Here is an 18238-nt window from a genome sequence, read left to right as displayed (position 1 = left end):
GTTGATATCATTCTGTGTGCATATGACTGTAAACATACAATTGATTTTTTTCCATTATGCATAGATTTGGGCAATAATCAATCTTGATAAATTCTTTAACACTAAATTTTACTTTTAATGATAATATAACTGTTAGTGACAAATATAAATGTTTTTTGCACTTAAGTGAAGTACCAAGTGAGAGATTGAGTGTTTTTATTGAAAAACAAATCAGTAAAGTTGAACCTTGGCTGTGCGATAAAAAATTCAGATGGAAATTTACCTAAATAATTATTAGCCTCGCTCTGGGAAAACAGAGCTTAATACTTGTTTTTTTTCATAGACTTATCAGGCACATAGAGAATAATAGGTTAGTGTTGATTATAGATCAGGTTTATAATGCGAGGCTTAGAAAACAAAAAGCACTAGCCTTGGCGAGTGCTTTTTCATTTTCGTGCCGAGCATGATAAACCTGATCAATAATCAACACTAATCTATTATTCTATTTATCCCACTTTTTATTTTTGTAAACCTTTTTATTTAAACAAAATTAATTCGACTGGATAATTTCGCTGGATTTATGACGTCATTTCGTCGAAATATTGACGTCATTTCCTGCCGTTGATTATAGATGATATTTAATCAATGGGGCTTTAATCAACTGAAATCGCTGTAAAAGTGGGATAAAAAACTTTCTACCTAAACTGGAAATTCTTTTAAAAAAACACGAAAGTGAAAAGTGTTATCCCAGATTAGCCTGTGAAGGGTCCACCAACTTATATGCGCCAACTTTTTACGCGCATGCATTGTACCCTGTTTTCTAGGAGGAAGGCTCATATAGTATCAACTGTATCCTTAAATAAACTGTTTTTACAACTTGCACTGTATATTTATAGAAAGTTACTTTGAAAGTAACAAAGATGCCTATCAATTTTCAGGTCAACAAGGTCAAAGTGGCTTGAAACATGAAATTTGTACCATTTTGTTTCTGCTCCTACACTCATGCAGTTTTTTCATGGATACTTGGGATAAAAGGAAAATGCGTTTTGGTTTTGTGGTCAAGAGGTCAAAACTCTATGGTATATAGATTGTAAAAAGAATTTAGTTTTCAGATGGCATCTAGAAAAACACCAATAATTATGCTATTTTGACTGATGGTTACTTGGGATGAAAGCTATCTGCATAGAATTTTTTTCATGGCCAACAGTTCATTAGGCCTAGGTCACAGAAATTGTAAATACATGTAGGATGGGGTAAACATATTTAAAATCTCTTTTATTCAAGCATAGAGAAGCTTCATGCAAAAATGGGTTTTATGGGGTCATAGTAGCTCCAGACCACAGAGTAGCACCAGACCAGTCCTCCGTACATCCCTGCAGTCTGGTCAGGAGCTCCCTTGTCCGCTAATGAAAACCTTGCATGACTTTACAGAGGACAGTGTAGCACCTGATTTGAAAGCGCAATTGCACAGGCTGGTCTGGAGCTTAGCTGGTCACACATTGCATAAGGCCCATTTTCACATGACAAGGCTCATATGACATTTTTTTCTAACTAGAAGTGTGACCTGTTTTCCAGATGGTTTATAGCAACTCTGGTTACGGCTGCTGTGGCCCTAGGCGTGGTCACGGGCATTGCTCTCACAGAGTTCATTACTTACTTCACAGATCAGACCAATAGAGACATTTTGCAGCCATATCGAGGTACAAATTAACAACCTTTACTTATATAATTAGATTTATTGTCCCCTACCAGTGAAACCGGAGGGGACTTATGGTTTGCGCTCTGTTTGTCTGTGAGTCTGTCCGTCACACTTTTCTGGATCCTGCGATAACTTTAAAAGTTCTTTATATTTTTTCATGAAACTTACAACATGGATAGATGGTAATATGGAGATGATGCACTTCATTTCATTTTGTTCCTACATCAATAATTATGGTTGCTATGGCAACAAATAAAAAAATTAAAAAAAGTTCTGACAATGGTGGAGTTTCACCGGTAGGGGGCCATATTGCTTGGCAATCTCTTGTTATTGTATGATTTGTATTTTGTAGTTTTTTAACAAGATTTGTTTCTGATTTGTATAGAAAAACAATTATTGTCAATTTTGTATATTGATTAAATGTTTAATTTCTTTTAGTTGTTTTGAAAGTCTGCAGCAATATTTTCACTGAATCATAGTTTCAAAGCTAATAACAATTAGTTGCAGTAACATATCGATATCTTGAATGTGTCTGTACATTATAACATGTACATTTGTAATTTTCATACAATATACATCATGAATTGCATCAGTCTCTGTTTACATTAAAATAGGATTGTCATGAATTACCAATTGCTGACAAAACAGATTGTTTTAATTACTGAGTAATATGATTGTTCTTTCAGGATTTACACAATTATTATTAATCTTCTGACAAGAGGGACCCCATACAGTCATGGCCAAACCACTAAGCTTTTCATAAACTTACTAACATTAAAGGGACTCATTCACAGACTGATTTTCAAAAAAAGATCAATGTACACAATTGGTCATAATAACAACACTATGGACATTTACAGAGAATACCCGTTGGTATCATTATTTGAAATTGATATAAAAAATGATAAGATTATAATATAGCATTTGAAATACGAAACAAACAAAATGATAAGATTATAATATAGCATTTGAAATACGAAACAAACAACAAAAATGTCCAAGAAGGAAGCTCATATACCCGTGTAGATTGCAAGGCACAAGCTATCTCTTTTGTATGCTTGTAGATCTGAACTCCACGTTACACTACAAGGCTGCAGACTTTCAAATCCTCCACCGGAGTGTTCCACACGAGGCGTGGCTGGCCATGCTGGCGGCCTACTTCATACTCGGCCTTGTAGCAGTGGCTCTTGTCACGCATCTCTTTGGTTTCCACATCTATCTTAGTAAGTGTTTTTGTTTTTTTATAATCGCGTACATATTAATATATACATAATTTTTAGATTTCCAAGGGCTGTTTCATAAATTTGCTGATTTTGGCTTTTCTTCAATCTTTAGAGATTAATAAAAACGCACAATATATATTCAATTCAATAAGATATGTTTGATTTACTTTTTAACACAGTTTTGAACTAATGCTAACAGTTGATTTTTTATAGAACATTATAGAACAACTCAGTGTGTCTCTTTCTTGAAGCGCGCAGGCGTCAATGTCATATACATTCCACTGAAGTCGTTAATTTGAAGTGTGTTGTCAACATTATTCTTATCAGAACCATGACTCAGATATGGTCTTTATATGAGCAGCGCTCTGTGTAAAAAGGGCTTAATGCATGTGCGTAAAGTGTAATCCTAGATTAGCGCGTGCAGTCCACAGAGGCTAATCAGGGACGACACTTACTGCCAAGACTCGATATTTTCTGAGAAGAGACTTCCTTTTAATGACATATTCCATAAAAGCAGAAAGTGTCATCCTTGATAAGCCTGCGCGGACTGATCAGGCTTATCTGGGATGACACTTCAACAGGGTATAATCTACATATGCGTCCCGGGTCTATGACGCACAAATATGGAAATAGACGCATCGACCTTTTAAATAGAATGTGTTATGATTTTTTCTCGAGTCCCCGGATGAAAACCTGCTTTAACTTTGTGTAACTTAGTCATAAATAATACAGAAAACATGCCTCTGAAATAAGGTGTTGAAGCTTAATACAAAACAAACAAATCTAAAATTTAATAATGGTAGGTCAACGGCTCGCAATTCGGACGTAAACAATAATATTATCAAGCTCGCAATTCGGATGTTAACAATAATATTATCATCGATTTGAATCAAGTTGAAATGTTATAACAGGTTACATTCATGTAACAGATAATGTTATAGCCTATTTGAGGGCAAAAAAGATAGTGATAACTCTGAATTTGTTTTTTTTTTTGTTTCAACAAGTTATTGAGATTATTAAAAATTTAATGCAAGTATAGTTATTGAGCTAGTGTGATTTAGACATATTTTCTTCACTACTTGGTATCTTTCAAAATTTGGGACCCATTCTTTTTCAAGGTAGACTCATTAATTTTGGCCTGGGACTCATTGGTCTAAAATCTGCGAGTTCAGGGACCCAAAGATAGTAAATTCTAGATTATTCCCTGCTTCAACCACTCGCATAAACGCATTTTTCCCAGAGCGAGGCTTAAAATTGATCTTTTGCCTTCAGTTTACCACAATTTGAGCACGTACGACTACATCGTTGCCCAGAGGGACAAAGAAAGCCGTGAAGAAGTAGACAGCAATACCAGTAGAGGTTTAAAAAAGAAGGTATTAAACCAACAATCATGAAGGCTTTTAATTGAGCCTCGTTCTTGGAAACAGGGCTTAATGCCTGTGAGTAAAATGTGGTCCCAGATTAGCCGGTGCAGTCCACACAGGCTAATCAGGGACGACACTTTCCGCTTTTATTGTATTCTACGTTTGAAAGAAATTTCTTCTTACCAAAATTGTGTTAAGGCGTAAAGTGTCATCCCTGGGAAGACAACACTGGTTTATCTGGGACAACACTTTATGCAAATGCACTTAAGCCAGTTTTCTCATATTTGTTAGTTGCTAATTCCTTTCCATTGAAATAGATGTTATTTTAGGTTTACAAGTTATCTGCCAGATCATCCTTATCTGGATCTTGTGATGATTCAAAAAGAAGGTACAATTGGTTGATGAAACTCTGTATGTGAATAATAGGCCAAATGGGCAATATGCATGTGTAATTCAATGTGTTCCTGTGACAAAAATTGTTGTTTCGATGTTTACAGAAATTTAGAAATAACAAACATTTTGATCTTGTCGCAACACAATTTATATTAATGTTTTTTCAACAACATTCACTCCATGACAAACTTCTTGTTTATTCACATTTTAGCAATACATTCCCTGTTGACCGACCTGTGGTAAAAATGACCACATTTTCTTGCAATAAATTCAAGAAAAAGAAATTTTACCCTGTTGACCCTGGCCCTAAGGTACAAATGACCTCATATTCTAGCAGGAAATTTTCTCCTTTGAACCCTTTGTGGTAAGAAAGGGCCATATATTCTAGCAAAAAATTGGATTTTAAGTACTGAAGGCAAAACAAGAGCATGTTTTTGTTGTTTGTCATTGAAGGTGATGTAAGCATACACTTTAAAACAATTTTTTTTTCTTTTATATTTTACTTTTATTTATTTTTGTCAAAAACTGCAATATAACAATCCTTCAGTTCACCTAAATTAACAATACCAACCCATGTATTGTTAATTAAGCACATAAATTGGCTCTAAATTCACTTTAACATTTGATGCAATGATCCTCAGAACAAAGTGAACCCATCAGCCAACTCGAACAAGAATGCAGGCCATACGACGCTGCCCCCACATGACTTTCAGACGATCCTACAGGATGCAGAGAGGGAGCACCTGTCCAAGGGGGAGACCCCGCCCCCCTCGGCCAGCCCCATACGTTCAGAGAACAACAACAACAACTCAAAACTGGTACACTAATGAATGCTTGTACCAGAATTACAAGGCTTTAAATTAAAAGAGACCGGCTCTGGAAAAATGGGCTTTATGCATTTGCGTAAAGTGTTGTCCCAGATAAGCCTGTGCAGTCAGCAATGACCCTTTCCGCTTAAACAGAATTGTTGGTAAGAAGTGATTTCTTTTAAACAAAACATACAAGAAAACTGGAATGTGTTGTCCCTGATTAGCATGTGTGGACTGCACAGGCAAATCTGGTACAATATTTTAGGCACATGAATTGAGCCCTGTTTTTAAAGAGAACGCTTATTTATATTTGTGAATAATTAATGTATGCTTCATGTTCTTGATTTATTATATTATGGAAAAATATGGTGCATTTTTTAAAATGTGTTTTTTCCCCCATTTTTCATCAAGAAATACTGATGGATACTTTGCACATTGTGACATCAGAATCCATATTCAGGTTACAGACAATGAGAAGACAGAGGTGAAACGGCTACGGAAGAAGAAAAAGAAGACCACCCACAGCACTTCCCAGTCAATCTCAACTATTGGCAAGTTCCTTACAATATTGTGTTTTGCTTCAGTGATCACAACATATAGTTGTATACAGGGCTTATTCTGCTATAAAAAGGTAAATTTGGCTACAGAAAATTTTGAGCCAGCGAGGGAGCCCTGATATGCTCCACATACTAATTCCTTTCCATAGATAGAGGTATATTGTTTTGGCGTTGTCGGTACTTTGATCTGTCTGGAACACTTTTGTGGCAGGAGCCATATTTTGAAACTGCTTGGACTGATATCATTTAAACTTGGTCTGAGCAATTATATGGATAAGAGGATGATGCACATCAAATGCCAGGCAATTCATTAGCAAATAATAGGGTTTGCCCATTTTGACCTAAAAATAAGCACTCTTTTGTGTCCTGAGCCACATCTTTGAATAATTTGGGCAGATTTCATTGAAAAGTGGTATTTGTGTAATACTAATGACTTAAGTATGTTCATGATACTAGGCACTTGTAGTTTTTGATCATCAAGTTCAAAGATCATCTTCATTGATTTCTTATTAATATTGTCTCTGCACAGACAACCCTCGCTTGTACCAGAACAAGGGCTACACAATCTCCAGTGTGGACATTCCATCGTTCTCTGCTGTACCACAGATCCTTCCTGCCCCTGTCATGACCCCTCGGGGGATGGGTTTTACCCAGGAATACCACTCAGACTCTGCAGACTCTCTGCTGGAGGTGCCCAATGATCACTCGCTGTCACTTACTTCCACCGCATCCGCAACAAAGAAAAAGGTATGAAATGACATTTATTTGAGATGTGTTATGCAAAAATGGGTCTTATGACATATGCTGCCAGTGTACCTCCAGAGCAGACTGCAGGTTGGGCGCAATTTGGTAAGAAGACAACCTATCCCCTTAGGAGACCAAAAGCATGGCACTACTTTATACTGTATTGCGTAGGTCCTAAACAGTCAGTGTGATTGCATATGACATAAAACCCAGTTCTGCATGATGTGGCTAATTTTACTGTTTACTATATAGACTCTAATATTGCTTCATAAAATGAGTCAGCTGTATCTGTACCTATATAGTAGATTTTTTTCCAAATTTGAATAGATCTTTATCACCACTAATGCTTGTTGCATGGTAAAAGTCATTATGTTTTATGCCTTTTTTATTCGCCCGTTTTTCAAAACAGGACGTATTATAGTTTCACGCTTGGCAGGTTGCAGGAGGGCGGCGGCAAGCGGCTGCGTCCACAGCAGTGTCCACTCTCTAATTCAAATAGTTTTCATCCCATCTTCACCAAACTTGGCAAGAAGTTGTATCTAGACAAAATCTAGGTCATGTTCGAATATGGGTCATGCCGGGTGAAAAACTAGATCATGGGGATCACTTAATGCATTTCAAGGATTCAGCATGGTGTCCGCTCTCTAATTCAAGTAGTTTTCATCGGATCTTCACCAAACTTGGTCAGAAGTTGTATCTAGACAATATCTAGGTCAAGTTCGAATATGGGTCATGCTGGGTCAAAAACTTGGTCATGGGGTCACTAAGTGCATTTCAAGGATTTAGCATGGTGTCTGCTCTCTAATTGAAGTTGTTTTCATCCGATCTTCACCAAACTTAATCAGAAGTTGTATCTAGACAATATCTATGTCAAATTCGAATATGGGTCATGACGGGTCAAAAACTAGGTCAGGGGGTCACTCAGTGCATTTCAAGGATTTAGCATGGTGTCCTCTCTTATTGAAGTAGTTTTCATCCGATCTTCACCAAACTTGGTCAGAAGTTGTATCTAGACAATATCTAGATCAAGTTGGAATATGGGTCTTGCCGGGTCAAAAACTAGGTCAGGAGGTCACTCTGTGCATTTCAAGGATTTAGCATCGTGTATGCTCTCTAATTGAAGAAGTTTTCATCCGATTTTTACCAAATTTGGTCAGAAGTTGTGTTTTAATGATATCTTGGTTAAATTCAAATATGTGTCATGCTGGGTAAAAAACTAGGTCACGAGGTCACTTAGTGCATTTCAAGCATAAGGTATGGTGTCCGCTCTCTTATTATGCTCCCCCAGAATTTATTTTTGGGGGAGCATATAGTTGCCACTTCGTCTGTCCGTCCGTCCTTCCGTCAGTCCGTCCGTGTGTCTGTCCCTGTGTCTGTCCGTGCACTTTTTGTCCGGGCTATTTCTCAGCAACTAATGACCGGAATTTAATGAAACTTTATGGGAAGCTTCACTACCAAGAGGAGATGTGCATATTATCAGCGGGTTCTGGTCCGATGATTTTTTCACAGAGTTATGGCCCTTTGAAATTTTCCATTAACTGTACATATAGTGCAATTCTTGTCCGGGCTATTTCTCAGCAACTAATGTCCGGAATTCAATGAAACTTCATGGGAAGCTTCACTACCAAGAGGAGATGTGCATATTATCAGCGGGTTCGGGTCGGATGATTTTTCACAGAGTTATGGCCCTTTGAAATTTTCCGTTAACTGTACATATAGTGCAATTCTTGTCCGGGCTATTTCTCAGCAACTAATGACCGGAATTCAATAAAACTTTATGGGAAGCTTCACTACCAAGAGGAGATGTGCATATTATCAGCCAGTTCTGGTCGGATGATTTTTCACAGAGCTATGGCCCTTTGAAATTTTCCATTAACTGTATATATAGTGCAATTCTTGTCAGGGCTATTTCTCAGCAACTAATGACTGGAATTCAATGAAACTTTATGGGAAGCTTTACTACCAAGAAGAGATGTGCATATTATCAGCCAGTTCTGGTCGGATGATTTTTCACAGAGTTATGGCCCTTTGAAATTTTCCATTAACTGTACACATAGTGCAATTCTTGTCCGGGCTATTTTCCAGCAACTAATGACCGGAATTCAATGAAACTTTATGGGAAGCTTCACTACCAAGAGGAGATGTGCATATTATCAGCCGGTTCTGGTCGGATGGTTTTTCACAGAGTTATGGTCCTTTGAAATGTTCCATTGTACATATAGTGCAATTCTTGTCCGGGCTATTTCTCAGCAACTTATTACGGGAATTCAATGAAACTTTATGAGAACCTTCACTACCAACATGAGATGTGCATATTATCAGCCGGTTATGGTTGAATGATTTTTCACAGAGTTATGGCCCTTTGAAATTTTCCATTGTACTTATAGTGCAATTCTTGTCTGAGCTATTTCTCAGCAACTTATCACGGGAATTCAATGAAACTTGATAGGAAGCTTCACTACCAACAGGAGATGTGCATATTATCAGCCGGTTCTGGTCGGATTATTTTTCACAGAGTTTTGGCCCTTTGAAATTTTCTATAAACTGTACATATAGTGCAATTATTGTCAGGGCTATTTTTCCCCAACTACTGACTGGACTTCAATGAAGCTTTATGGGAAGCTTAACTACCTCAAGGAGAAGCGTGTGTTATTAGTGGGTTCTGGTTAGATGATTTATTTAGAGAGTTATGGCCCTTTGAAATTTTTAAGTTGCTAAACCATCCATCGTATTATTTTGTGCAAAGTTATGCCCCTCAAGACGTTTCCTTTTATCTGAATATATAGTGCAATATTGTGACAAAAAAAACCTTTGGGGAGCATCACCCGTCTCTGACAGTTTCTTGTTGAAGTAGTTTTCATCCCATCTAATTTGGTCAGAAGTTTGTGTCTAGATGATATGTAGTTAAAGTTCAAATATGGGTCATGGTAAAGTTATCAAGTTGTCCAAAACCTTCAAATGGTCGTATCTTGTGACAGTTTGGCACTCTTGTTTGGTACTGTGTTCTGTTGTGTAAGGTTCATTAGTGTGAACCAGTATGCTTTTAATCTGAAGTTTCATGTCACCATGCCATATTTCCCTGTATGTTAATTTTCATAAACTATCCAACTGAGCCAGCTGGGTCTGCGCAGGTTTGATCCCCATCCTGGTCATAGAACTTGTCAAGGCATTGGTCATGAAATATTTTCTATAGCCGTTCTCTTCCTACCCCTTATTCAACCATTACAGTTGTTAATTTATAGATTCAGAATCTGCACTTTGTACTGGCACCCAGATGACCCAGGAAAATTGTGAGCTGGAAAAGTGACAGCTGGGATATGATTGAAATGCTTTTGAAAACAACAACAAATTCGAGCTAAATATACAAACCTCTATCTCAGAAAACTGGGCTTTAGGCTTGTGTGTTAAGTGTCATACAAGAATAGCCTGTGCAGTCCACACAGGCTAATTAGGGACGCCACTTTCCCCTTTAATGGAATTTTTGGTTTATAGGAAGTTTTTCTTAACAAAAATTCAGTTTAGGTGGAAATTGTTGTCCCTTATTATCTCGGACCACACCGAACCCTCATGCAATAAGCCCAGTTTTCTCAGAACAAGGCTTTTATTGAACAGGTTCGGAAGAAGAAGCCCCGCCACACTGACCATGTTGATGGGGCCCTCAGTGAAGATGAGCTCAACACCACCACCCTGTTCACAGTGAACGAGAACGCCAGGTTTGCACGCGATGGCAGCTTGCAGTACACAGACTTCAGGTGAGTACACAGTGCTTACACTGACTCTTTAGTAGACAGGGTAGCTCCTGACCAGACTGCGCGGATGTGCAGGCTGGTTCTGAGCTATGCTGGCTGTATAAGGCAGAAAAACCATTTTTAAATGACTCTTCTTGCAGTCCTAATGTTTTTGTTTTGTACGATAAAAATTAAAATTTTCATGTAAGATATTTTTACTTACTAGCCATATAACATGTGTGACATTTTCTCAGAAATATTTTTGACAGCATTTCTCTTCTTACCTGTGATTCAAGTAAGGGCAGTTGTAAGTTACATCATCTGCACTTAGTATTGTTAAACAGGCTAACCTAAGAAAAGCTTGGGTAGGTTTAATATCACACACCTTTAATTTATTTGTATAAAATATGCCTTTTTAATCCTTTCAGAGTTTTTAAAATTCAAATTCAGGTCCGGTAAATGGACTCATTCCCAATGGAAAAAATCATATATTTTTTTCTATTTAAAAAATCAACAATTTAAGCAAAAACAAAAACACCAAATTCCCAATTTTAGTTAAAAGACGTAATTTTTCCTATAGCTTACAATTAAGTCTAATATTGTGAAAACTGGGCTTAATGCATGTGCATTATGCATAGGCTAATCAGAGACTACTGGATTGTCACAGAGGAGAGACGTCCTTTTGACCAAAAATACCATAAAAGTGGAAAATGTGTCCCTAATAAGCCAGTTTGGACTGGACAGGTTAACCTGGGAAGGAACTTGTGCACATGCATTTAGTCCAGTTTTCACAGAATGAGGCGCAATAAACTAAGTAAATCTCACCACATCCACCACAGGGTGCTGCCTTTCTCCACAACTAGCCTCAGGAAGACCTCCAAGGCCCGTACCTGATGGTCAATGCAATATTTTTATTGTCTCAAAATTTTCAAACACCTGTATTTTAAAAATATATAATTTTGGATACCAAAGATTGATTTATTTTTAACTGTCTGAAAACTTGTAGTAATTATGGTAGGTCAAATGTTACACACCCTCAACTTACTTGATGGCCACCTTATCTGTTTTTCAAGATTTCCTTTAATACTGATAAATTACCAAGCCATGTCCTCATAAGTGCCCTTTTATAAGTACCGTAATTACTCTAAGTTTTCGGTTACTAAGTTTTCGGACACACTCTTTTTTAGCAAAAATAATTAGTACCGTATATTTTATTGCACTCTTCTACTGACTTCGGCCCTGTTTATCTTGTGACACTTCGATCATGGATTTTTACAAAGGGATTAAGGCCATAAAACCTTGAAGATTCATGCCCGAGGGAAATGGACCATTACATTCGTGTAATTGGGTTAATAACCATGTATAGGTAGAAAGTAATTGATTCACTTATCAGCATTCGAAACAGGATGGTACTATTAAGGAAGCAGAATGTTTTCTGCTTTTACGTTTTTGTTTTAAACCATTTCAGGCAAGAGTTGGCAAAGCTGTGAATTTGTATTAATTAGTCCCCTACCGGTTTCACTGGAGGGGACTTATGGTTTTGTCTCCGTCCGTCCGTCACACTTTTCTGGATCCTGCCATAACTTTAAAAGTTCTTAAAAAATTTTCATGAAACTTACAACATTGATAGATTGCAATATGGACATTATGCACGTCATTTCATTTCGTTCCTACGTCAAAAATTCTGGTTGCTATGGCAACAAATAGACTAGAAATACTGCTGAAAATGGTGTTTTTTCTGGAACAGGCGATAACTTTTAAAGTTCTTAATATTTTTTCATGAAACTTGAAACATGGATAGATGGCAATATGGACATTATGCACGTCATTTCATTTCGTTCTGAAGTAAAAAATTCTGGTTGCTATTGCAACAAATAGACTAGACATACTGCTGAAAATGGTGGTTTTCTGGATCCTGCGATAACTTTTTAAGTTCTTAATATTTTTTCATTTAACTTGAAACATGGATAGATGGCAATATGGACATTATGCACGTCATTTAATTTCTTTCTGACGTCAAAAATTCTGGTTGCTATGGCAACAAATAGACTAGAAATACTGCTGAAAATGATGGTTTTTCTGGATCCTGCAATAACTTTTAATGTTCTTAATATTTTTTCATGAAACTTGAAACATGGATAGATGGCAAAATGGACATTATGCATGTCATTTCATTTTGTTGCTAAATAAAAAAATTTGGTTGCTATGGCAACAAATATATATATAAAAAATCTGGAATCTGGCAATGGTGGAGCCAGTAGGGGACTTATATTGCTTGACAATAGTCTTGTTTTTTGAGGCAGAAAAAGATTGAATCACAAGAAAATTATTGTACATTGATTTTTTGCGTTTATTTCATTATAATTATGATTATCGGACACCTTAATTTTTGTCTCTTAATTTTCGGACACCTGTAATTTTTGAATATTTTTTGTATTTAAATTTTCGGATACGAAAAAAACACATTTATTTTTAAGTGTCAGAAAACATAGAGAAATTACGGTAAGTTTGTACATGTTTCCCCTAGGGCTCTGCCTCTCACGCCTACCACCCTCAGGAAGAGCTCTAAGGCCTCCAGTCCGGATGATGACACCCCCTTGTCGATGCCTGCATCCCGGCGCCAGCTCCGTGTACCGCCCTTGGACCTTTCAAACCTGCGCGGCAGCCATGAGAGTGTGTCCTTCGCGCCTTACACTGCCAGCATGCGTTCCACAGACACTGTGGTGACCACAGAGCGACTGCTTCCACCGCTCAAGGAAGAGAAGAGATCGAGGCTTCAGACTGTCATAGACACTGAACTGTAGTATGCCTAACAAACACCTATGCCTTAAGTGCTGTGGATATCTTCATTTAACAAAATGTTATTGGCAAACTGCTTTAAGCAAATGAAAAAAAAAATTATCATTTTTTTTTTTTTAACATATTTTTTTTATATATTTATCAAAGTATGAGCAAGGTTTACAGCTCAGATGATATTTGTTTTTTCTTTAAAAAAGAATATTGCATTTTTTTTTTTTTTTTAATGAAGAGATATTTTTAAAAAAGAACAAAATATTTATGGATTTAGACTGTTTTAGTAGATCACATAAATAAGGATTGTCACAAAGTTCGTAGAGATTCTTAATGAGAATGAGTTTCTTGTAAACTAAAGCAAAAGCCATGTATGCATCTCTGTTGTTTACTTGTTTCAGACCATCAGGCAAACATTTCACAATGATTCATTTAAAAGTTTTTGTTTAACATTTTAAAAGTTGTTTTTATGCCCCCAGATCAAATGATCAGGGGGTATATTGTTTTAGGCCTGTCTGTCTGTCTGTCATTGTATGTGTGTGTCTGTCCCAAAACTTTAACCTTGCTCATAAAATGAAAACTCTTAGGTCTATGTTCTTTAAACTTCACATGTGCATGCATCTCATTGAGATCTACAATCAAATATGGTTTGAGGTCACTAGGTCAAAGGTCACTGTGACCTTTACATTCAAAATATAACCTTATTTCTAAAATAGCTGCCATGCTGCTTCAAGGCGCATTAGAGGTCAATGTGTTTCACAAACACAGCTCTTGTTTATTTGAAAAATACTTATTTTTAGTTCTCAAATTTCTTTCTTTATTAACAGCTATTATGAAACATACAGACTGAAATACAACATAAGGCATATTACAAAGTCATAACTGAATATTTTTTTGAATAATTTAACACTGTTGAGAACTTCTATTACATCAAATAGCAAATGTAAGACTGATAATTTAATAATGCCAGACCCTTGATTGCGTATTTCTTGACGGATATATATTTTAATTCACTAATTTTAATGGATATCAAGGTTCTGGTGAATATTACACTGGATTTCAATATAAATAACAAATTCAATCACACAATTCTGTACAGGATGTGTTATGCTATCACTTATTGAGTATATTTAATAAATCATACTGTCTTAATATTTATTTTCATTTATAAGTATGTGCCATAAACATTAATTTACCAGTATTATTAAAACAGGTCTCTTGTTTGACAAAATTTAATATTTTTTCACATGTGAGGCATAGTTAATAAATGAGTGAGGTGTTTTAGGGTACAGTGTTGTTGGTAAAAGTCAGACTGGGGCTCGGATGCTCTTCTGTATTAATTGTGGTGTAAATGTGAAAACCTTGTGGTGTAAATGTGAAACCCTTTTGGTGTAAATAGTGCTCACTCATACACATGTGAATATGCATCATAGTGCAACATATCACATTTTTTACCTATTAATTTCTTGAAATTATATTGTTAATGTAATCATAATTTAGCATTTATTTATTGTGTTTCTTTATATAATACTGACAGTGTATTTCTTACACTGAAAGAGTGAGTATGATTAAGTCGCAGTAGTACAAGACAGAAAGAATTAAAAATGATTCCCTATCATTTAACTTACAACAGTGTTTGTTTTGAGAATCACCTTTGGTTATTTGTAAAATCATAATTTGAAATTGATACTGAAATAAATAATAGTAAGCATTAATTTTAACATATTCAAATGCTATTAACACTTTATCCATTTTTTCTTTGATCTCAATGAAATATGTGTTGCATGTTTTCATTTCCTAACATCTGGTTCTCTAACAAATATAAGTACAGGTTTGTACAAAACTTTTAATACTTTGTTGCACAGAAAGTACTAAGCACTATTAAAGGGACTTTTTGAACAGTTTTTCAAAATTTCAATTTTCAAAAAATTGTCTTAGATTCAAAAAAGAAGTATTTTAAAAATCATAAAGAGTTTGTTATGCTTTTCATTGATAATTTAGCAAAAACATGAATTACAAAAATTTAAAATGTGAAAGCCTTTGTTGTGTGATAGCGAATTTGTGAGTTAGCGAGGGTTTAATCCCCAGGGCATCCAAATTAAAAAAAAAAATTGCTTGTTGTCCCCTACCGGTTTCACCGGAAGGGACTTACGGTTTGCGCTCTGTCTGTCTGTCTGTCTGTCTGTCTGTCGGTCAGTCACTTTTCTTGATCCTGCGATAACTTTGAAAGTTCTTAATATTTTTTCATATAACTTGAAACATGGATAGATGGCAATATGGACATTATGCACGTCATTTCATTTTGTTCCTACGCCAAAAATTCTGGTTGCTATGGCAAAAAATAGACTAGAACTACTGCTGAAAATGGTGGTTTTCTGGATCCTGCGATACCTTTAAAAGTTCTTAATATTTTTTCATGGAACTTGAAACATGGGTAGATGGCATTATGGACATAATGCACGTCATTTCATTTTATTCCTACATCAAAAATTCTGGTTGCTATGGCAACAAATATAAAAAAATCTGACAATGGTCGAATGTTTGACAATGGTGGAGCCGGTAGGGGACTATATTGCTTAGCAATAGTCTTGTTATTATAATTATTTAAAACTATTCAAAATATTACAGTTTCATTAGTAACATAACTTATGATTTTTTTCGTCAAAATACAAAAATCTGTGAACAAGTTCCTTTAATTTTGTTTATGTTCCTTTGGTGTAGGTGTAGTAACATTAATGTTTAGTTGTGTCTAGTAAAATATTTGAATTATGGTAAACATTTGTCGTGTGTATATATATATTGGTGTACATAATTATGGTCTTAAACTAACTGTGATATGATTGTTAACGTTTGTAAATAGGAATTAATAATTTCAAAGTTACTGGTTTTGCTTTATATTTCCAGCTTTTCAAACCAATAATTATTTGTCTCACAATATGAATTTAAATTAGCGGATTTTATTTCTTAAATCTAAAAACCTTTCAATTATGTGTATTGAGATTTGTATGGCCCTATTTGAGAGTCTGGAGGGATGGAACTTCAAAAATATATTAATCATCATCTTAATCTAATCACTTGGATATTTGGATGCAGTTTTTGTAAACCTAACAATAGTTTTGTGTTACAACAGCAGGATGGGGTTGCACCCGTATCTTATTTACAATGTGTACTTTTTGATAATTTTATTCAGCAGAATTAGTTCTAATGATATTACAGATGGCTTTTACTTTTATTTATTACTAAAAATCTGTATCTGTAAAATAATATATATATATATATTTAAGTATAATTTATTTTACCTTTATGATTGTTTCTTTGGGAACATTTTATTTTTATTCAGGATGTTTGATTATCCGTCCATTACGCGTAAAACTAGTCACTTTTTTATTTGCTGTGCGTATGAATATAATTTCAGTATATTCCTGTAAAATCACATTGGCAATTTAACTGAACACAAGTGAACACATTTTAACATTTACTGTTTTTTACATGATTTAGTTACTGAATGGGATGGATTTTTTTACACATTGTATGCATTAACTTTTGTTATTGGTTTAACCAAATATAGATGCTTTGAATTCCATGAACACATATGTTAGATTATAAATATTTTTTGTTTGTGCATAAATGATAATGCTATTTGTATTACATAGAAAACATCTCCACCGAGGACAAATAAAGAAATATTTTGATATTATGTTACCAATTCCACCTGCCAAAAACAGTTGTTGAAATTTGTAGATCCATGTATTAAGAAGCAGTATTACATTCCAAAGAAAAGCTAAATTATAGAAGATGATCATTCAAGTATGCTGCTGCATTGTCAAGGTTATTTTTGCCTAGCAATTGTTTTGTTTGACTAAACTGTAGTGAGGCATCTTTTGCTGTTATCAAAGAATGCAGAAAGAGTTAAAGATAAAACTTGACTGTTATCAGTAAATGAAGGCAGAACTTTAGATATAACTTGGCTGTTATAAGTGAATAAAGGCATATATAAAGATATAATTTGACTGTTATAAGTGAATAAAGGCATATCTAAAGATATTAATTGGCTGTTATCAGAGAATGAAGGCAGATCTTAATATATAACTTGGCTGTTATACACGAGTGACGGCAGATCTAAAGATATAACATTTATGTTATGAGTGAATGAAGGAAGAACTTAATAATAACTTGGCTGTTATCAGTAAATGAAGGCAGATCTAAAGATATAACATAAATGTTATTGGTGAATGAAGGCAGATCTAAAGTTATAATGTAGATGTTATCAGTGAATGAAGAAAGATCTAAATATATAATTTGGCTGTTTTCAGTGAATGAAGGCAGATCTAAAGATATCACTTAGATGCTATCAGTGAATGAAGGCAGATCTTAAGATACAGCTTGGCTGTTATCAGTGAATGAAGGCAGATCTAAAGATACAGCTTGGCTGTTATCAGTGAATGAAGGCAGATCTAAAGATACAGCTTGGCTGTTATCAGTGAATGAAGGCAGATCTAAAGATACAGCTTGGCTGTTATCAGTGAATGAAGGCAGATCTAAAAATACAGCTTAGATGTTATCAGTGAATGAAGGCAGATCTAAAAATACATCTTTGCTGTTATCAGTGAATGAAGGCAGATCTAAAAAAACAGCTTGGCTGTTATCAGTGAATGAAGGCAGATCTAAAGATTTAACTCGGCTGATATCAGTGAATGAAGGCAGATCTAATGATAACTTAGATGTTATCAGTGAATGAAGGCAGATCTTAAGATGTAACTCAGCTATTATAATTGAATGAAAGATAAAAATATATTACTTAAAATAGGAAATTTTCTTTATTATGTCCCTATCAGTCTGTAAACATTTGAATTTGTTATATCTGTGTTTTGTATACTTAATTTTCTGTTTTTAATAGATTTATTTTGTTTCTCAGCCCACAAAGGTAAAAGGAAATAAAACTCGGAAAGCAA

General features: G+C 35.2%; 1 protein-coding gene across 1 annotated transcript in view; it reads left to right on the top strand.

Annotated features, from left to right (window-relative positions):
* The window catches only part of LOC127844801 (palmitoyltransferase ZDHHC1-like), a 31982-nt gene extending 13744 nt beyond the window's left edge, over nt 1-18238 (top strand). Inside the window, exons 4-11 of the mRNA XM_052375300.1 lie at nt 1555-1679; nt 2743-2901; nt 4174-4274; nt 5300-5476; nt 5928-6018; nt 6554-6771; nt 10381-10520; nt 13024-18238. Of these exons, the coding sequence (XP_052231260.1) occupies nt 1555-1679; nt 2743-2901; nt 4174-4274; nt 5300-5476; nt 5928-6018; nt 6554-6771; nt 10381-10520; nt 13024-13300 (1288 nt within the window). The 3' untranslated portion in view covers nt 13301-18238. The remainder of the gene's footprint in view (nt 1-1554; nt 1680-2742; nt 2902-4173; nt 4275-5299; nt 5477-5927; nt 6019-6553; nt 6772-10380; nt 10521-13023) is intronic.

Source organism: Dreissena polymorpha, chromosome 9, assembly GCF_020536995.1.
Source record: "Dreissena polymorpha isolate Duluth1 chromosome 9, UMN_Dpol_1.0, whole genome shotgun sequence".
In the NCBI taxonomy this organism is placed as follows: Eukaryota; Metazoa; Mollusca; class Bivalvia; order Myida; family Dreissenidae; genus Dreissena; species Dreissena polymorpha.
This window is presented reverse-complemented; position numbering and strand designations above follow the sequence as displayed.